Source organism: Xiphophorus couchianus, chromosome 18 (assembly GCF_001444195.1).
Source record: "Xiphophorus couchianus chromosome 18, X_couchianus-1.0, whole genome shotgun sequence".
In the NCBI taxonomy this organism is placed as follows: Eukaryota; Metazoa; Chordata; class Actinopteri; order Cyprinodontiformes; family Poeciliidae; genus Xiphophorus; species Xiphophorus couchianus.
In genome coordinates, this window is record NC_040245.1 from 8642682 (window position 1) to 8664541 (window position 21860).

The following is a 21860-nucleotide window of genomic DNA, read 5'->3' on the forward strand; positions in this document are numbered from 1 at the left end:
AAATCATCTTTCCAGTCCAGAAACACTTTGACATTCATTTATTTTATTGAAAAAAAAAAAAGACAAGCAATAAATCTAGTAACTGAAAGATAGAAATAACATCAATACTGTTCTTTGTTTATAACAAATTATTTTGGTACTGGCTTTGAGGTGTAAATGTGTTTTCAAACCCAAACATTAAGAGGCAGAAGTGAATTATGCTTTTTTAACATTTCTGAACACATTTTGTACTAAGTTAAAACTGTCCTGCCTGTTAAGTTGTTCATAACACTGATCAACAGTAATGTCTGAGAAGAAGAGGTAAGAGTTCTAACTACATTAAGATGCAGCCCTGAATTTTCCAGCTTTCCCTTTAGCCTTTAAAATATAGAACTAGTCTGTATTTGACCCATATTTTAGCTCCTTTTAAGTAAAAGAACACTTTGGTTGGTTTGCTTTAAAAATTTTACTTTTAACATTAAGTAGTTCTAGTTATTTGGTCTCGAGAAAATGTCCAGAATAATGTTGCTTCCACTATTCATCCAGCAGATTCACGTCTAATGTGTCGATGTCCTCCAGTTCAAAACTGTCCAGATCCAGATCATCAAGGTCCTAGAGAATGATAAGAGAAATGTTAGGTTACATTAAGGACCTTACTGAAATTCCCCTAATTTAATTTCTAATAAATAAACCCACAGTTTACCTCATGGTTGATTGTTTCCTCGAGTTCTTCTGATAGGTCCTGTGATGCCTCAGAGCCTGCTTCCTGCTCTGCCACGTTCGCCTCTGCTGTGTCGTGTGATCCTTCTGGTTCAGCCTCAGGAAGACTGCCCACTTCCCACCCATCCTCCGTCTCTGCTGGAGGTTCTGCAGTTTTCTCCTCTTGTTCTTGCTCATCCTCCCACACAGTGACAGGCTTCAACGCCGCTGATGCATCTTCATCTGAGTCTAGCGATGAATCGAGGATCAGATCTGAAATAGCCTGGCCTGTGCCTGACAGAACATCCAGCAGGGAACGTTCTGTTGGTTCTAAAGAGACGAGCTCCTCTACTGCTACAGGTAGCTTCGCAATTGGAGTTTCTTCTGTTGCTATAGCAACCAAGGGAATGGTGTCTGTTTCCTGTTGATCAGGCCTGGATGTTTCCTCTAATGCTGCAGATTCTGATGCAATTACAGAATTGGCTTTTAGATCTGTGCTAATTAGCACATCATCTGCTGTTTGTGTTTCTTCCTCTTCAGATACCGTGATAGCTGGCTGAGCTTCAGCTGCTGAAGCTACGCCCTGATCAGCCACCTCATTAGATAAACGTACACCTTCCACTGGACTGGACTGTACGGCCTCCGAGTCTTTGGCAGGAACCTCAGTGCATGGTTTCTGGATCAAGCGTTCCTCTGCAATAAGTAAAGTCTCTGATTTCATAATGTTTTCCCCTTTAACTCGACACTCAAACTGTGCTTGCTTTGGCTCAACATGGTCTTTAGTGGCAAAGACAGACAGAGGAGCTTCCTCTGGAAAACTAAATATTTTCTCTGTCACTGGAACAGGATCAGCAGGAGGCTCATGTTTTATTGGAATGGGTTCTTCCATTACCGTTGCTTCTGAAGCAACAGCAGGGCTTTCATTCATGCTTCCCTCTGCCTCCTGCAAAACAAACATCACACAGCAGTTAAAATACTCCTGTATAACTTCTCTGAATGAAATCATGGCTCCTACACAACTTTGTGAAAAAGATTATTATTTTTTTTTCCCATTTGGAACAACAGGCATTTACAGGAATCCCTGTAACAGATCCTGAAATATCATGGATGGCCACTAGGTGGCGATGATTGCACAGGGTTTAGGTGTTTTCTTTAACACAGGGGTGCCCAAAGTTGGTCCTCGAGGGCCGGCATCCTGCATGTTATAGTTTTCTCCCTGGTAGTAGTAACAATCTTTTCAGCATGTCAATGTTCTTCTTTTCCTTCTAAGGGGCCATTATTTGATCCAGGTGTGTTAAACCAGGGAGAGAACTAAAACATGCAGGATGCCGGCCCTCGAGGACCGACTTTGGGGACCACTGCTTTAACAGCTATTGCTTTGTTGTCAGTCAAGAGCTATTTGAGTTCATGCTTGAAAAACTTGGTTACAACAGCAAAACAGTTACTATATAAAAGACACTATTGTGATTTCTTTCAATATATAAAAGGAAATTCAGTCCTCACAGACAGTTTATTACAATCTGCTCCAATCACAAACTCAATTTACACATAAACAAGAGTTGCAAACATAGCTTAAAGATCTATCCGCAGATTGCCTGGTTAGTGTCTAAAAGACACTGCAAAGATGCACAGAGTTTTCTCCTCACCCCTGGCTCAGTAATCTTTCCTTTGGTGATAAAACCTTTGGACTCCTCCAGAACATCACGGTCCTTGTTTGACTTGAGAACAGAAAAAAAACAAGCAAAATTTATTTCTAGCAATCCATCAATGCCTTTTCTACACCTGTTTAAGTGCATCTCCACAGTCATTGGGTGCAAGGTGGACAAAAAAGACATGCTCCCTACTTGGATTAAATAAAACAGTTAACCTAACCTAAGTTGGCAGCTTTGGTCTTAAGAGGAATAACTCATAGATGAAGTAAGAGACCCTAGAACCAAAAACCTTACCATTCTGAAGCAACAGTACTAAAACGTCTCCAGTTAAAGCCTACATGTCTCATTTTAAAGTTTTTTTCTGACAATGTTTGACCTTAAAACAGATCACTGACCATGATGAGGGGGTATTCTGCAGCAGGTCTGACCCCAACATGAGTCTCCTTCAGGTACTGCTCAGCCAGCAGAGTTTGCTGGAGGCCAGGGAACAGGTTGCTGTACTGATCTGGGTCAGCCAGTGCATCTGCTGCCTTCTGGTTAACCTTGGACATGTTCTCCTTCCACAGCTTCACCACCCTGGAGGAAGAGAGACAGACCCAGCTCGCATGAGTAAACCTTAAGGAACAGGAGAGCTTTTCAACTTTATTTGCACTCTGACCTTGGGAAATTAAAAGTGACAATTACAAAGTAGTTTATGCAGGCGTTCGGCAGAAACAGGGTTTGGAGGTTAGCCATTCAACAACATGGGGAAAACCGATTAGAACCACCTTTACCTTGAGACTTGGCTGGGCATGTATGTTCTTGCCAGGAAAGCAGCCTCTGGCAATCGATCAGTTTTAATAAGCAGCTCCAAACATTTGTCAGTTCTGGCAAAACAAAATATAAGAGTAACAACACACCAAATGTTAAAAACAACAAAAACAGGACAAACTGTTCCAGAAACACCAACCTTCCTTGCATGAAGTAGGTGAGGAAAGCCACATTGGTCTTCCCATCCTTCTCCGCTCCCTCAGCCAGTTTCCCTACCATGTCTGCGCTGCCTGAGGCGGTTGCCAGCAGAAGTAATCCACCGTAATCCTGAGCTTGGTGCAGACATTCCTGAGCCAGGCTGAACTGCCCCTTTGTAGAGGCGACTTCGGCCAACTGCTTCCATTTATGCTCAGACTGAAGCCCCAGAGGAGTCAAAGAGACAACAGAAAAGATTGTTGACCACCTTGAACCTAAATAATAACTCTCTTTCTCTTAGAGAGTACACAGATGTGGCAAAATTCACATTTTACACGTTTTTGTACTTCTGTCTGGGTACTTCCCAAGCACTTAAAAAAACACCCTGCCTTTTTTTATTTTAATATATATATTTTTTTACAATAAGTTAATGGTGTGACTAGAAAATTTCAAAAACCTTTTGAATGTAATGTCACAAATCAGCAGGCAGTGCCCCTAACCTAGCAACCTCAGTGGAGCCCAGCCCGTTACCTAGCAACCCCAGTAGAGCAAAAGCACATTTGATCAACTAGTTTCACCACTGTATGCGCTGTACAATGGCTGCTGGAAAAGGCAAGCATTTTGTTGTGGACTTACTATCCAGATGCCACTTGCTGCATTCTTACTGGTTGTGCAAGCAAGAAGTTCTACTAATGCTTGTCAAAGATGTACGATTGTATAATTGCTCATCTGTTTGCAGCCATTTTCAAGTGAGTGTGAATGCTGATTTGGGAGAGCTCTTCCAGCAGCAGCTTATTTGGATTTAAAGTGACAAGAAGCCTTGAAACAGCTCATTTTGAAAGGGGCCCAAATGGAATTGACCAGACTAAAATCTCATTAGCTAACAATGATGTTGTGCAAAAAATATAATGAGCATATTTTATATAGCACATAGACCTATCCTAACACGTTCAACTAAGATCACCTTTAAACAAAATCTGTACAGGCTTAAATTAATATAGATTTTTCAGATTACCATTATCAAAAGATTTTGTTTAGAAGAAAAATGACTGGTCAGACAAATCTAAAACCAGGTTTTCAAATTCTGGTTGAATTTTGTTCTCTCTTATCAAGATTTTAAAGCGGTGCCTAACTGCAGCCATACATCAACATACACTAGCATGAGGCTTTCTCTGACCTCTGCCTCTAGTGCCAGTTCATGCGCCATCCTCAGCTCCCCCAGCTGCAGAGCAAGCTCAAACTTGTGATCCAGGTCAGTGGACACAGCCAGCGCCTGCTGTCTGAAACCCTACACAACAAAAGAAAATACATGAAAAAAAAAATTTTTTTTTCTTCATTAACACTGAAACACAGCTGTCATATGGCCACAGTTAAATGTGAGGTGAGTATAAGGACCTTGCCATTGTGAATAAAACAAAACATTTTAACCAGAGGTCTGACTGCATCTGGCTTCCTTGTCTTTTCTAAATCTTAGATGCAAGTACAACATTACTAGGTTGGCAGTAAACGTCAAAAGCTGGGAGGACAGGGATACCTGTTTCTCCAGGAAGTGGGCGACCCTGGTCCTCTGCTCCATTGGTATTGTGGGAAGGACCCTGTCAGCCGTGGTGAAATCTTTCCTCATGACAGCTGTCTCATATTCCAGAACAGACAGCAGCAGGGAGTAACTGATGATGTTGAGCTCCTTGTCTCCTAGATAGAGTCGGTCGTCTTTTGGGATGTAGCCCAGCAGATACATGGTCCTATTCAGAGTTTTTACAATGAATGGCATGCTAATGCACCTTTCGTTAGCCTATAAAAGCAAATGAAAATATGATACCTGTCCAGGTGAGCAATAGTTATGATCTCTCCTCCAACATAGTAGTTGAGTCTGTTCATGGAGCTGGTATAGATGAAGCAGTCTCCGACCCACAGACCTGTCTTTACAACCTCCTGGACCTCACCCAGTACCTGGGAAACAGAAGAACCGCAACAAATGAAAACTGAAAGGAAAAGCAATGAAGTTTTCTTTTTTATATCAGTATTTTATGATACAATTTCACAACAAACCACCGAAACAGCTCTGACCTCAAAAGCATCTTCTATCCCATCCTCTGTCAGCGTTTCTTTAGACTCCTGTGCTGCTGACACTCGCTCTGTCAGGTAGCGCAACACAAAGAAGGACTCTTCTGTAGCAATACACACCAGCTCCCCAGAGTCAGACCAGAACATCTGCAGGCACCAATGAAAGGCTTATGAAAAAGTTATAAACATCCTATAACATAAAGTTATAGCATTCGGACTAGCACTAAGGAGAATGTGACAGACATGCTTAGGCAGGATCTCAACACGGCGGATCAAACTGGAGCTTTCCCAGTCATAGAAAGCCAGTCCGCTGGTTGACCTCACTCCCAGTAAGAAGCCACCAAAGATGCCTGATGGGAAGGGATAAAAATTAACATATCAATTAAAGTAGGGAAATGTGGAAGATAATTTTTTTTTACCATATTTGCAAGGAAATTTTCTCATAAATGTGGTGACCTTTAAAGGCACCACATTTAAAAAAAACATAAGTATGTTTATACTTTTAAGCACAGATAAAGCACTTTGATTGGTCAGTACAGTAGCACATAGATTCAGTTCATTTTACTATTTGAATGTAGAAAAAAGTGATTTAAATGGAAAAAGAAACATACCATCAGCCCCAAAATCAGGGTTGAAAGTCTTCTTCTCTTTAAAGTTTTTAAATATTTTCACCACGCTAATGCCCTCCCTCGTGGCATACCTGCATAGAAACAAAAATGGCATGTAATTTTAAATACTGGTTTTATGCTGTTGGGACAGAACTGTGGACAATTTAAACCCAGTGAGTTGAATGAGAAAAGAGCTAAAGGGAGCCTCAACATTTTTCAAAAACTGACATTTTGATCTTCCTAATGATCCATTCAGACCTCACTGAACCTCTTCAACTGGGTATAATTAAGAAAAGCTCAGATGGTAAAATCATGGTGTATAACAAGGCTAATATCAATAGGATGTTTTCATGACTTCACACCAGGACGTCACTCAAACAGAAAGTATAAACAGGAAGTCAAGCCTTGTTTTAACGCAAGCATCTAATGGTAATATTATCTGTTTATTATCTGTGGTACAGTTCTGACATCTTAAAAAAGACAACTAAAGTTATTCATTTTCATTACTTCCTCTGAAATCCAAAGTTGTAATTCTGAAAAATATGAAAAGGTGAGTTAAGAGATTTCAGTGATTAAACAGTGGAAACGGCATAGGAACTATAACTAAGAAAAAGTACAAACTTTACTCATAAGTTTCCTTTCTTTTACAATATTTATATAATTAATATATTTTTATATTTTAGAAAGGGAACAAATATATATTTTTAAATGCTTAACAATAAAAGACTTCCTTTAATTGATAGGACTTACTGTGAGGAGTCGTGTGCCCAGACAAACTCCTGAGCAGAGCCAAAGCTTTTGTTCCTCAAGGCCATCGCAGTGTAGATGATATATTCCCCATCTCCACACACCACTACAAATCTGCCAGAATGAAACACACACCACATAAAATATCAATTTAGAAATCTCAGACAGAATACCTATCAGCTTTTGTTAAAATGAAATTGACTATAACAGATATGAGGTTTCACTCAAACCATTAACATGTATAGACACAGCGATTACTCTACAAACACTAATGTCAAGCATTCCAGTTTACACAAGCTTGCCTTTCCATGCGAAATGAAGATGATGACACTTAATGTCAAATTTAAAAAGTCTCCTGGTTGGGTCACATATGATGACTGCTTTTGTCAAATTCCCACTCTGCAATGGCTCACCTGCCATTGGGGCTGTGTTGAATGGTTTGTGGGTAAATCTCACAGCTGCCTATGTCTTTGGCACCAAGTGGGAGCTTCTCTCCGTCCTGAATCTCCGACTCTCCCAGCGTCTTCAGGTTGGCCTGCTGCACCTCAGAGTGACGGGCCCACATGATTTTCCCACTGGAGTCCATGGACATGGCCGGCTCCTCCCGACCCAGCTGAAACAAGGTGAGGGATAAATATAAATATATGTTCATGAAAATGTAATAGTGCACTCATTTAAAGCTCTGACGGTGGACAAACCTTAATGATGATGCTGCCTTCATCATAGCCCAGAGCTATATTGTTGGAGCCAGACTGCCCACATATACACCACACTCGTTCCATCCCGTAATTAAGTGTGTTTTCAAGTCTGTAGGTGTTAGAGTGCCAAACTCTGACAGTGCCTGTGGATGTGGTAAAGTGGAACCGGGTTAGTGTTCTGTTTGGGACCATGTAATAAGAGACAGGTTTTACTCACCATCCTCAGATCCTGTGAGAATGACAGGCAGTTCAGGGTGGAAGCAGACACAGGTCACATTCTGCACATGACTCTCCAGGGTCTGAACACACGTTTTGTTCTGGTAAATAAAATCAGAAGAGATGAAGGCTTTACCTTGTGGTATTAATACAAACCACCTGCAGAATATGTTGCTTTAAAAAAAAAAAGCACAAAAGAGGAATGTTAGTCAACTAATATAAACACAGCTGGATCTCAATAAATATATACTTTAAAAATGTGCTTGAGACACTTTTGCTCTTGGTCAAAAGATTGATGCCTTTTGTAGCACTGGTTTAATATAGATTTTATTTGAAGCTGAATAAACTTTTTTTTTTATCATACTTGCTGTTAATCTTATAATAGCTGCTCTTTTTTTAGGTGTACTACCTGAGGATCCATGTTTATATGCATCCAGTGTGTGTTGGATTACCTGATAATCCCAGATCTTCACAAGATTATCATCTGCTCCTGATATAAGGTAGGGCTTGTCTCCTCCATTATAGTAATCAATGCAGTTCACTCCTTTCTCGTGACCTTCAAGAGTGAAATTGGGAGACTTGGAGCCCAACTGCCACACCTACGGTACAGCAAGATGAGTTGTAGCATTAGTATTACAGAAGTATAGTTGTATTATAGCATTAGTCTATGATCACCTATGTCTGCCTGTTGTGTACCTTAATGGTTCTGTCTAGAGAGGCACTGGCAAACTGGTTGTTGTCTTTAGGGTTGAAGACGACCTGCATGACATAGTGTGCATGTCCCTCAAACACTTGACAGCACGTCCACTTTCTGTCCCAGTCCCACAGTTTGATCAGCATGTCATCTGGAAACACACACCGCTCATCAGACAACTCAATAAATGTTAACATGTTGCCTTTGGACGACTGTATTTTGCATGACTCTAGGTAGGCATTTCCTACCGCTGCTGGTGAGGACAAAGGGCTGCGTGGGGTGCACAGCGACGCAGCGGATGTAGTCACAGTGGGCTTCAAACATGAAGACCCTGTCTAGCGTGTTGTAGTTGAACACACGGATCTGCATGTCATCCTGTGGGCAAGCGAACAGATTTATCAAACCATGATCCCAATTCAGTCCACAGCACCAGAATAGCTGCTTTTGTTCTGCCAAATTAGAGTCATAGAAAAATGTGTACACAAAGTTTTATCCAGAAACAACTTACTGCTCCAGTAATGATCCAGTGTTTCCTGGCTACAAACTTGGCCACTCTAACAGGCAGACCGCACAGCTCAAAGGATTTAACAATTGCCTAAGAACAGAGAAGGAAGGTCAGACAGTATGACAGTATTACTAAAGAGTTCATGCCACAGAAACTTTGCAAAGTTTATCATTGTAAGGATTTTTTGAAGAGATGTACTATGGACAAATATTTCAATATTCCATGTACATACTTATTTTATTTTATCCTTATATTATCTATATTTAGGTTAATTAAATTGCCTGTAATTTGGCATTTTTAATATACTTAATCTTTTTAACATGTGTGCCTGTAGTTGTATTATGTAATATTTTAACGCTCTTGAATTTGAGTAACTGTCAACAAATACGTAATTTTCACTTGGGGATCCATAAAGTAGTTCTGATTCTGATTTGATGTGAAAGCCCAAAAGATACTGAGAAAATGATACAGGTTTTCATTTACTGTCTTACATATAAAAAAATCTGAAAAGTATGGCATGTATTTATATTCAGTTCCCTTTACTCTGACACCCCAGTATAAAATTCAGTGCAACCAACTACCTTTATGAATGATCTCAATGCTAAATAGAGTCCACCTGTATGTAAATGAAGCTGTTCTGTGAAAATCAACCAAATTTGTATTTGGTTGGCACTAAATACAGAGAAATAGACTTGTTGGATGCAGAAATAAGATACAAGACTAAGGCCAAAGATCACCAACCAGCAGGAGAGGGACCCTAAATACACAGCCAGAGCTACAATAAAATAGATTAGGTCAATGCTTATTTATTTGGTAGAACAGTCTATTTAAAGTCTAGACTCAAGTCCAATTGATAATTTGTGTCAAGACTGGAAATTTGAACTTTGGGCGACAAGTGAATCCTTTTGCAAGGCATTTGTTTTACTGAAAATAGCATTTTTGAGTGAAATGTTGGAATAAAATTAGGAGAGAGTGAGTGTGAAATGACGGAAGTGGTTCATAGACACCTGTGTTTCATGGTTCCAGACCACAACGGTGCCGGTGTAGAGGCTGAGCACCATCCACGGCTCAGTGGGGTGCAGGTCCGCGCTCTTCACTCTTTCTGAACGAGCTGTCAGCCTCCGCTGGATGTCCAACCTCAGAGGCTGGTTAATAAGAGACAATAAAAACGAACGGGGTCAACATTGTGCATCAGCTGGGGTGGAGGATGCTCCTCTGCAGCTTTAAATCACTTTCTGGCTTTAGTAAGGGAATGGGTGTGTCTGTTCTAACATACCACATTTTGCATGCATGCCTGCCTAAATTTTCATTCACATCGATGATTTCTCACTGATCGCACGACAGATGAACGACTAAAATACATTCTAACACGTTGAGTTTGTTTAGTCCTTTCAAATTAAATGCTTATTATGAAGGTTCAATGTATATATTGGTCCTTTGCTTATTTTGAGCTGTGAGAGTTTACCGTACTTTTTTCTAAGTGCCATTAAAGTATAACAGGGTGGCAAGTAAGTTCTGCTAATCACACATTTTTTAATTGCGACGTGATAAAAACTTTGTTTGGGACACCTACCATGTCTCCACGTCAGCGAGTGTCTCAGTTACAGTCCAGGGAAAACCCACCTACCATCCTGCTGCTTCAGGTCCTTCCAGTTAAGCAGAGAAAAGTTTGATTATCATGCTAAAGACAATACCTAAACAACTTCCAGTGATGCTTTTCAAAGTAAATACTTTGCCCGAGGTGACGAGTGACAATAACGCCTTTAGCAAAAAATGAGAAGACAAAACATAAACAAAACTATAAACTAGGAGGTGTTGCGCATGAATAACTATGTTAAGATTAAGTTTTATAAGCTAATATGGTGAAGCAGTTCTAATGTTTGTCAGTCTTACCTGTGTCTCCAAATTCATATTCATGAATATTCATTTTGAACATGGCACAGACGTCACTAAATCTACATTTATTTAAGTTTAACTCGTAATGATTTTTGCCAAAACCTCTGGTAGCTTCAGCTTGTTAGGGGTTTCTGGATTCTCTATTGTCTCTTTCAAATTGTTTTGTAAGCTTTTACTTTAAAGATGAGAAATTCAACTTCCTGTTTATCTGTGTCGACGCAAACTTAACTTGAGACTTTTTTTTTTTTTTTTTTTTTTTTGCAACGTGGATCTTTCAGAGTTTTCATACGGAAGAGGATTAGGACCACCGAAAAAATAAAAATAATGATTCTGACTTTAAAGTCAGAATTATTATTTTGCCCTAATCCTCTTCCGTATTTTCAGGAGAACACGTTATACCTGACAACTCATACAGATACTGATGCACGACAATAAAGAAAAACTTATTCTGTTTTAGGAATGTGGTATTTTGGGATGTGCTGTGGTGGCGCAGGGGTTAAGCACAACCCACATAAGGAGGCCTTAGTCTTCGTTGCGGCTGTCGCAGGTTCGATTCCCGGCCTGGCGACCTTTGCCGCATGTCTTCCCCCTTCTCTCATTACCCACTTTCCTGTCAAGTAACTATCAAATAAAGGCCGCTAGAGCCAATAAAACCTTTAAAAAAAAGGAATGTGGTATTTTGTCGGCAGTACATCAAAACGTTTAGTTTAAATCAGATAGCATGCGGAATTTGGAATGATTAGATTTGTCTCACTTGCGCCAACTGAGACAAATCTAAGTTGTCTCCGTGGTTTGCCAAGGTAATACCCACTGAATTATTTTTGGGGGTTTTTTTGTCACTTTGAAACTGCCTACTTCAATGTATTTTATTAGAATTTTATAATACAAGGCTCTATAATGACAATATTGTCTTCCAGGACTGCATCTATCTTATCCTCAAGTCTGACCAATGTCACTGTCCCTACTAAAAAAAAAAAAAAACTTTCCCACAACATAATGATGCCTGTGCCATCAATTAAGAATATGGAGAGGATGTTTGGAATGACGCAAGAATTGTTGACTGTGTGTTCTACAACTTTGTATTTTTTTTGTGTATGTGTTTTTATGATGTAACGCACTTTGAACTGCCATGTTCCTCAAATGTGTTATACAACTTCAAGTCATTTAATTAGAAAAAAAAGGGTGGTAGGGAAAAAAACAGCGACTTTGTCTCCCTCTGGCGTTTGAATTGTGAACTTTGAAATCTACACAAAAATCAGAAGGCAAATGAAAGCATATATTTTATATAAAAACCCTAGTCTGAAATTTAATTATTTAAATTTGAAATAAAATGTTTTACTAATTCATAAATCGTTAATACCTTGAACCACTTCAGAACTTTGAATTCACTCCTGATCGATTGTTAAGGTATTTGGGGTCGAAACACCAATGAGTATTTCAGATTAAATTCAGGAGTCACCGATATATTTTCCTTTACATAATTTCTCAAGAAATATATTCATAAAAATGTATAAATATTGTAGATTATGAGTGTAACTTTTTCACACACTGTAAGTAAATTATTGCGCCTTTATGGTGGACAATGAAGCAATCTATGATATCTGCCGCAAAAACCTTGACATCGACTGCCCCTCTTACACAAACCTGAACAGATTGATCAGCCAGATTGTGTCCTCAATCACTGCTTCTCTTTGTTTTGATGGAGCCCTTAATGTGGATCTAGCAGAGTTCCAGATCAATTTGGTGCCATATCCACGCATCCACTTCCCTCTGAAATGGAGAATATTTTCTATATTTTTTGCCTTTTAGTCTATTTCTCAAATCACACTTAAAATAAAAACAAGACTTCTTATTACATATCAGTACATTAGTTTTTGCTTATTTACCACATAAATAACAGTGTCCATTCACTTCTCATTTACAGAGCTTAGTAGATGGTTGCTGAAGGGATCTTAGAAAAATACAAATACTCTAAAATTTAGATTATGATTGTTTTTATAATACTTGCAGTCAGATAAAGCTTCAGGTAAGGCCAGAGTAGGACTGGCTAAGATCTTTCCTGTTATTGACCCTTTAGCCTATATCTGACAAATGGGATCAGAATGGGGTGAGGAAGGAAGGAAGGGTGGGAGGGAAATTACCGAATTTATAGCAGCATAATTGTTACAGCAATATTGCCATGTGCTATATATTTTATTTGTTAAAAAGAAAACAAATAAATGACACCACCTAAAATTGCAAAGGGGAAACTAACATACAAAAAAATCTTAATCTCCAATGTTGGAGGGGTTGCCCTACAATTAATTTAGAAAGGATTTTGGGAGTATGTAAAGTTCTGAATTTAAAGAATGCAGTAATAATTGACTGAAAAAAATTGGTCCATTCTGGGAGGTGGCAAAAAAAAAAAAATTGCGGTGATACTAACTGATCTAAAATAGGAAAAGTGGAATTGAGATGAAGTGATATGAAAGAACGCGATGCCTTTTTAAAAACAACACATCCAAAGGACAGTTAACGAGACAGTGTTTGTATTAAAATGTTTTAATAAAGTTCACATTTAAGCACAACATGACACACACAGCAGTCAGGGTTTTACACACATAATCAATCTTCCTCCTCCTTTATTGCTTCTTCTTGAACACTTGGTGGCAGACTTTGTCGAGGGCTGTGATTTCCTGTAAAAAAAGGCACAGACCTTCAGACTTGGAGGAATGTGATGCAACAAGGGCGTCTGTTGGTTGCACAAGCAGGCAGAGCTTACATCTGCATGTTTCAAAAGCATTTTATTATTGCCCAGAGACATGAGGCAACTCTGTGATGCAACTGGGAACTATTGGTTCAAGTAAATGAAGTAGAGTTCTTATATCTATTCTATCAATGAGGAAACTGGGAATAAATTTACACCAGTTCCCAATGTGTCATGCTTATTCTCACCAGGTGCAGCAGGTCTCCCTCGATCCACTGCTTCCAGCCACGGTTTTCTTTCTCCCCCTTCTGTACACAGACCAGCTTGTCCCCATCCCAGACAACCAGGCTCTGACATATCACATCACAGACATTTAAAGCAAAGACCAAGACATTTAGAGTCCAACAGCCCTCCCTTCATTGACCCTTTGGTTGCCCCACCTTTACGTTCCGGTTGTCCAGTCCCTTTGTGTACTCCTCAAACTCCTCCCCCACGGTAAAGTTGACCTCATAGTTTCTGAAGGTACTCAGGGTCTTGGTTTCAAACTTGTCTCCGTTCTGCACAATCACTTTTGTCTGGTGCAGATGGGCAGCAATCTTCCTGGTGGCAAAGTCAATGTCTGGATTTGTGGAGAGAGGTCAGATGTGGTCAGGAAACAGACTCTAGCATATGTTTTTGTAAAGTTGTGAAAACTTCTGCTGGATGTTGATGGCATTCATAAAAACAGAGATGTGACAATAACCTGTCAAAAATCACCTTGAATTCAGTCAGAATAGATCTGAATGACTTTCTCTGACCCTTTTACCATCAGGCTCTGTCACAGTGAACCACCCATCCTAATCGTTTAGATATTCATATCCTATTTGCCCTAAAGTGGAAATTCAATTTCTTTCCATCACTCTTACAGATGGGGCACCATATTTACCCATCTTACTGATAGTTTCTGGCCCATTTCCATAAGGATCTCATTTTCCAATCTGCTCCAAGAAAATGTCTCTGAGGACTCAAGGATTACCCCAGATTTCTTGACTGAGCTCACTGCACTGTGGCTTGGCTTTTTTGTGAATTGCAGATAAAGTCGTCATGAAAAATGAAAGTGTTTCTGGGGCTGATCAACGGCGCGCAAGGAGGAGAGCCAGCTCCCGTCAGCTGATCCAGGGTCACAATCTGTGTTTTATTTCTTGGATGGGGAACGAAGAAAATGCAGAAGGGACTGAATCAATACGTATTTGGCGCAGCAACAGATAGCAACTGCTCATAGAGAGGAGGTTAACTTTGCCTGACAGCAGCTCAATGAGGAAATGAAGCAGTTGCACATCACACCTCTTTTATTCTTCCCTTTTGTCCCTTTCCTACCAGCATTCTTGTTCTCTCTGTCACACTGGTGTTACATTTTCTGCTCAGACGTTCTTTTCTTCCTGACTCAGTCTTTTAGTGTAGCACTCTGATTTGAACAAGACAATTTTCACGATCAATTGAACAAGAACAAATTACATGCGTTGCATCAGGGTGGAACTTACCGAGAGCCTTCATGACATCCTCGAAGTTCTCATTGGTCACCATCTCCCAGCGTCCATTGTAGTCTGCAGGCATTTTGTCAGCAGTTTGTGAGAGGAGGTAGAAGCCTGCCTTGAAATATGTTTTTCCAACAAAGGGAGAGAGCTCAAGGGCTCAGCCCTTTATATACACTTTGTTTCTGTGTGTGTGTTTAAGTGTGTGTATGAACGTGTGAGTCTATGCGGACCAAAGGACATGGTCCGCCTGATAATTGCTTCAGGACATTGGAAGTGTGTGTATGTGGCATAAAGTTCATGCTTCCTTCGCTGCATTGTAACCACTTTACAGAGCATGTTTTTCTGTGGCAGAACATCATAATATGAAGATTGTTTTGTAGATAGTGGACACAACTCTCTGCACTATAAAAATGCATTTTGAACGATAGTAAGCTTTAGCTATAAAAAATGCAATATATACCAGCCAGAATCCTTATTTGATTCTAAGAGAGAATCTGTGGAGGGAACTAAAGATTAGAGAGATGGCAAAATGCCATCCAACCACAAAGACTCGAAGCTAATTGCAAAAGATTATTGGCAAAAAAATAACACACATAGCTTTGTACAACAGGCTTCATAACAGAAGCTTATCTGCAAGAATAATAAGCAAATTTTTGTGCCTTTCCCATTTTCTTTGCATTTTTCTTTCATCTAGTTTCTTTTGTAGATTGTCTCAAGATTTATCTTGTCGGAGTATAGAAGATATTCCTTGAGGCAGTGCAATGGGTCAGGTCCAGTTAGCAGTTATTCTCATTTATGCTGGTGTCCAGCAGAGATTTCTTATGCTAATATGCTTATGTGGGTTGCAATATGAATAAGTATATCAGCTTAGAAAAGGTTAATAAATGCCATAAGAACTGTGGTTAGGAACATTTCGGTGTTATGGCGCAAAATGTATGTTTCTCTCCGGCTTTAGCTAATTTGGCCATAATGTTAATGCTAAACTTGCTAACACACTAAGCTCCTTAGATGCTGCAGTTGTAAAAATAGTTAAAATGCTACCTTGTAAGAATAGATTGCTTATTACTAATTCATTAACTTTTCATGCTTCAATCACAAACCAGTTATTTCTGTTTTTTGTCTTAACATGGAGGACAAACCAGATGACTTCAGTGATGGTCCTTTCATGTCTTTCTGCAGCACAGGACCTAGAAAACGTTTCTATTGTGATACGAGAGAAAGAGACCTGATATATGAAGATATATGAACAAGGAACGTAAACAGACAAATATTACTTTTTGAAATCTATAAATACTGACTTAATACAACTTTGTATCAACTTTATAGAGATTATTTATTTGATTAATTAAATTCATCCATGTAGTCCAAAAAGGCTTTGAATTTAGCAAATCATTTTGGACAAAAGGCTTTTTAAAGAGTTTTTTTTTTTGCTGTTAAACATGTGTCATGTGTACAAAGAAATAGAATTAAAATCACCAGTTTTATTGGTTAAATTCTAACAGCTTGTTTTGTCAGTGTTACTATGCATTTATTATATGTCCTCTAGGAATCTCCAGTTGTTTTTTTTCTATCTCCATTTCCTCCCATCAAGCTGGCGCCTGCTTTTACTCCATCTAATGGACTGGAATGGGGGGTGGGGAGAGTTGGAGAGAAGCTCTAAGACAGATGTCCACCAATAGGCAGGAGCTCATTTCTTTAGTGCATTTTTTTATTGGAGCAGAAATGTTCTTTTCTCTGTGTTTTTTTTCACAGAAAGTTTCTTTTACTAAAGAAAGCATATTCTGTTTTCTTAGATGGAAGTTCAAGTACATAGTTGCACAAGTGTTCCCTAAGAGTCCATGCTTCAAGCTCTCTTTTTAAATCACTTTAAGATAAGACGCCTGTGCTTCAGTCTGCTGGAGCTTCTTTATCAGGCAAAGTGTGCGAGTCTGCCTTGATAAAGTATTCATGACAACGTTTTGTGTGTTAAATCTCTGAGCTGCACAACTCTGGATAATGAAAAGTTCTTAGATTTTATTGAGGTTTCTGACAGTGGTTTGTCATTCTTCCAATGAGAATTCGATCAAATTGCTACCTAATATCTAATCTGTTCCTGGTCTTTATCTAAGAAACTTCAACACAATATTGTGTAGAGTAATGTTTGACATCTAGTGCTTGCTCGTGTGCTTTAATGTGGGGAAAAAATCACCTTAGGTGATATGGTTTTACAACAACTTTATGATAATGCTCTAATCTGGAGATGAATTGATCCTGTGATGAAGGACCTGTATGTGGAGGGTTAAAGGTGAAGCAGCATGGGAAGTTTATCAGAACTGATAAGATTATTAGAAGTGCAGAAACATCTCACCTCAAATCATGCTTGACGGATCAAAGTAAATTGTTCAACTGAATTTTACCTTTAACTTTTTCTTGATTCTTCTATGTTTCCAGTTAACTCTAACTTAAAAATCCAAGATGGCTACCATGCAATAGTGCAAGTTGCCATATTAATCCCTTAACTGCCACCTTCAAAATGCTTACACGTAAGTCAATGGGTACATGATGACACTTGTGTCATCATGATAGTTAAGGAGTTGTACTTCTCATTGTTTGTTTTGCAATTAATTTACACTTGAAAGACAGATAAGTAGACTGTGATGTTATTTGCACAGCCAAGTTTCAAAATCCACAGTGAATGGATTTTTCCAATAGAACAAAGCCACTAAAACTCAAATTACCTTTTCACTTCCATGGAAATATGCATATTTCCTACCAATTAAAATAACTGTATTAATCTAAAACGGAAAGTGAATGTTGCTGTTACTTCTATGATTTAAATTTCGTCAGTTGTTGTAGATGGTGATGGATGTGGTCAGGAAGGATCTCCAGTAGTTTTCATATTTGCTGTTAGACAAGTTCATGAAGAGAATGTTCAGGGTTGTCAGTTGTGTTCTTTATTGTGCGAAGAATCCTTCATCGCACCAGAACAAAACCAGCGTCTTTTATTAGGTTGTTATTCAATCAGTGGATGTTATGCTGCTACCCCAATAGATGGTGGTAGAATATATTGAATTCTCACTAATGAACTTATATAACATAACAGGAACTTGCTTGTAGAGTAAGAATACTTGTGTAAATGTGTTTTCCTCTAAAGCTTTCACCATGGGCTACCGAGTCTGACGGAAGTACTTAACAGCAGTCGTGGTCAAGCAGCAGCAAAGAACATCATGCTTTTAATAAACAGAGTTGCTAACACATTTTATTAGCTGTGACAGTGTTGGACAGACTTGGTGAGTCAGGCTGAGTGAGGGTCAGATAGTTGTCTAATGGCATACTTTAAGGAATAGTCTGAGTTTCCAGAACTTATTTGTTATGATCTTGTTAAAAAATCTGCTGTTTTCACTACTCGAGGTAATGATGTTTATGTATTTTAATTTAAATGTTATACATGTTGTAATTTGTACACAGATGTAAATTTATACTTGCGTGTTGTTTTTTATATATATTTCAAAAACCTTTAGATTTTAAAGTTGTGGTGAAAGAAACTGCATGGAGGCGAGGGGCCCCATTAAATTTTTGTCATGGGGCCCAAAATTCATTGGCTGGCTGTATTACACTGGCTGTATTACGTAATCTTTTGTAGCCTTACTTCCTGGGGTTGCTGTGAAAAGTAAGTAGGTACAGAGAGAGTGAAACAAACAAATTTAAAAAAACTTATAACCTAACATGAGTAATATATTACTTCACAAATGCCACACGTTTCCGGTTATTCTATTGTGCATACACTGTAGTCTGAGGTTTCTGCAAGTTTGAACTGTATCTGAGGCAAAGTGTGAAAGAAACCCTACACTGATGATGAGTTGTGGGTTGGTAATATAAGTTTTGTTTTTCTGGTGGACTTTTGACATTAGAAAAAAAATTCCTAATCGGACATTTTTTCACCAGCATAAATGAAATATTCTTATATTTTCCTAAAAGCCCGACGATTCAAGTGAAGCATTTATATCTTTAGGTATTTATCAAGCTTCTCCACATTTTTGCATGCTGCCACAAAGGGGCAATGTTGGTGCATATAAGTGGAGGCTTCAGTGCTTATACATCAACTGCACAACTTGAGGCCAAAATAAGATCCTCACAAGTTATACTGTGATCCAAATGCAGATTCAACAGGGCCATCTGGTAAACAAAAAGGTTGACAGAGCAGGATCAGCTTTACTTGTTTGCTGACTGGTTTAACTATGAAACAAAAGGAAGAGGCGCAAATTTGTGCCATGAATCATTAATGCATCTTAACTCACCCCAAATGCAGTTTTCCCATATAACCCTGAAGGCCCCAAGTGCTCATATGCATAGATATTTCTTGTTTAGACGGCGTGTGTGTGTCTGTGTGCTCTGAATCCATTCCAGCTGTAATTTTCACCTGCCTGCATGCATATGCAATGTGTTTAAACAATCTTCGTGCCAATTCACATCTTTTAGCAGTTGACAGGCTTTGATCTAATGGTATAATTTTGTTTCCTTTGTCGCTGGGTTTTTCTCCTCTCCCTCTGAGAGCAGAGTTTCTTATCCCTCTATGGCAGCCTAATCTTATAACAGTAAGACCTTGAGCGTCGTGCTTGCGTGCTGTGTCGCTCGATACAATTTCAATATCCTGTGTGATTCAATTCAATTTGCTTCATTAACTTGACATTTAAAGCAGCGGTTTAGTGCTCTGTCTTTACATCCCCTTCGCAGCTCCAGCGGTGGCTCTCTCTTCTCGCCAATATCTTCCCCCTCCCCGCTGCTTTAGGAACATCAAAGTTAAGATTAATCACAATCCTCGGAGGAGACAAATGACTGAGAGAAGGCTGCTCTTGCCTATGGAACCCCCAAGAGTAGATTTGTTTGTGATATATTTTCAGCCCACCCATGGATTTTAATAGTGCTGCGTCTTGCTGTGTGCTTTGGCGTCCCAGTGAGTATTGAAAGGGCCCGAATGTTCTCACACAGTTGAATTATTCTGGCTTTATTCATAATTAAAACCAACAAATTGCATGCACACATCAGAGAAGAAGAAGATATCACGTATCAAAACAAGATAGAGTGCCGTGTAAAAGTATTCACACTTGTTTCATATTTTGTGCCTTTACAATCACTAACTTCAATGTATTTCATCTGGAGTTTCAATGACAGAAAAACACAAAGTAGTGCAGGTGGAAGGAAAATTATACGTGGGTCTCAAAATTGTTTATACCCAAAAATTGCAAAAGTCTGAGATGCATTGCCATTTTCCCCTCTTTTCTCATATATAATGAAAGTTACATAGCAAACAGAGTCGGTCTCTGTGTAATCTAGTTCCAGTATGAATACAACTGTTCTATGAAGGCCTCAGAGGTTTGTTAAATAATGTCAGTGAACAAACACTGCTGTGTTGGAACACAGGCGACGGTTCAGAGAGAAAGGTTGTAAAACTATATCACAATTCTTTGAACATCTAACAGAGTTCTGTTCTATCCAACACCTAAAAATGGAAACAGGATGATACAACTGCAAGTCTACCAAGACAGAGTCAACCATCTAAACTGACAGACTGGGCAGGAAGAGCTTGGATCACAGAGGCAGTCAGGTGTCTCATGGTAACTTTGAGAACGCAGCAAAGTTCTGCCGAAAGCGTAACTATTAGTTGCAGACAAACCTTTATTCAACACTCAAATAGAAGAAGTTGCTGCAGTTAACATTAAAACATTGTGGTGACAGCCTCATCTGTGAGAAAGGATTTTCTTCGGTGTTTGCTAAGTGTGAGCTCTGCTTACTGTTTCGGTAACTAAGTTTCTGTTCAATTGTCATGCAAATTATAAGCAAACCTTTGTTGCAACAAAAAAAAAGAGAGTGTGAACAGCACCAATTTCCTTTGAAGACCTGTCATGGAGCAACAACACTGCATCACTGTCCACAACTTCCTCTGAAAACAGCAGCAGGAGCCACAAAGCCCTTCAAATTTGCTGGTGACAAAACACACCCATTTCACAGGCTCTTCAACCTGCTAGCCACTAAGAAGGAAATTGCGAAACCTTCAGGCCAGAACCACCTGCCTAGTCAACTGGTGTCACTGTGCGGAGCTCAGTTGTCTCCCTTCTCAGTCCCCCAAAGCCAGAATAAGAAAATTTCCAGAAAATGGTAAATCATGAGTTTACTGAAGTACAGGCTTGTTCGCTTTTATAATACTGAAAGCATACAGCAGTCTCCACCCCCAGACTGCTGAAGAATGATTGGCAGCCTGATTGTAACGTAAAAATGGTGAATAGTTCCAGCGATGCAGTCGTTTAAAGACACTCTATGTCTCCACACAAACAGATAAAGATGCAAAATAAATCCTGCTGGAAAGGCTTTGCAGTTTCCAATTGAAAGAACAAAAGCTACGCAAGTGCCAGTCAATTTTTATGGCTCCTGCACACTTACAAATAGTGTGCAGTCTTTCAGAGAGCAGAAAATAACAGGTCTGCCAGTTGGCCAGCCTCAAAGTCAATAGAGGGAACCTTTTAAGGTGTCAAAAAACATTCTTGCAGCAAGGTACCTGTGGAGGTGTGCACCATGTCAAGGTCACCAATAAGAACTGTAGGCATGTGCTGGTTTGGAGAAGCTGCCAGGGGTAAAGCGCAAACCTTGCTGAGCCTCATGTATTTCTGTGCGCTCATAAATATATGCATGTGTCCACTCTTCTGCATGGGTGTTCGGTCTTTTTTTTTGTTAAAAGCCTCATGTTCCCTGAGCATCATCACTCTTCCTGCCTGCTTGGACCAGACCTCTGCCAGCCTGACTCCTGACTTCTTCCTCTCGCTGTAGATCAAATCTCGTGTTCCTCCTCTGCTGGCGTCCTCCTCCCTGATGGCAACAGTCATGCAGTGAAGGCTTCCTCCAATCTGCATGGTTCTTCTTCCCTTACTCACAAATCTACAAACCTTCCAGATAATCAGAATTCCTACTGCAGGCTCTCTGCAT

General features: G+C 39.4%; 2 protein-coding genes across 2 annotated transcripts; both read right to left on the bottom strand.

Annotated features, from left to right (window-relative positions):
• Window positions 1-23: 23 nt before the first annotated feature.
• LOC114133199 (COPI coat complex subunit beta 2) lies at window positions 24-10499 on the bottom strand. The gene is made up of 22 exons (XM_027998912.1): window positions 10381-10499; window positions 9815-9952; window positions 8811-8897; window positions 8551-8677; window positions 8305-8453; window positions 8061-8207; window positions 7610-7709; window positions 7393-7535; window positions 7108-7307; window positions 6698-6808; window positions 5951-6039; window positions 5583-5689; window positions 5343-5486; window positions 5095-5225; window positions 4810-5017; window positions 4453-4563; window positions 3280-3494; window positions 3104-3196; window positions 2726-2906; window positions 2325-2396; window positions 683-1621; window positions 24-591 (listed from the first exon to the last, which is right to left on the bottom strand). Exons 1-22 carry the CDS (start codon window positions 10381-10383, stop codon window positions 514-516), a joined length of 3573 nt encoding a protein of 1190 aa, XP_027854713.1. The 5' UTR covers window positions 10384-10499; the 3' UTR covers window positions 24-513.
• Window positions 10500-13226: 2727 nt separating this feature from the next.
• Window positions 13227-15065, bottom strand: LOC114161396 (retinol-binding protein 2). Its single transcript, XM_028044649.1, has 4 exons — window positions 14910-15065; window positions 13830-14008; window positions 13638-13739; window positions 13227-13378 (listed from the first exon to the last, which is right to left on the bottom strand). Exons 1-4 carry the CDS (start codon window positions 14980-14982, stop codon window positions 13325-13327), a joined length of 408 nt encoding a protein of 135 aa, XP_027900450.1. The 5' UTR covers window positions 14983-15065; the 3' UTR covers window positions 13227-13324.
• Between the last annotated feature and the right edge of the window lie 6795 nt (window positions 15066-21860).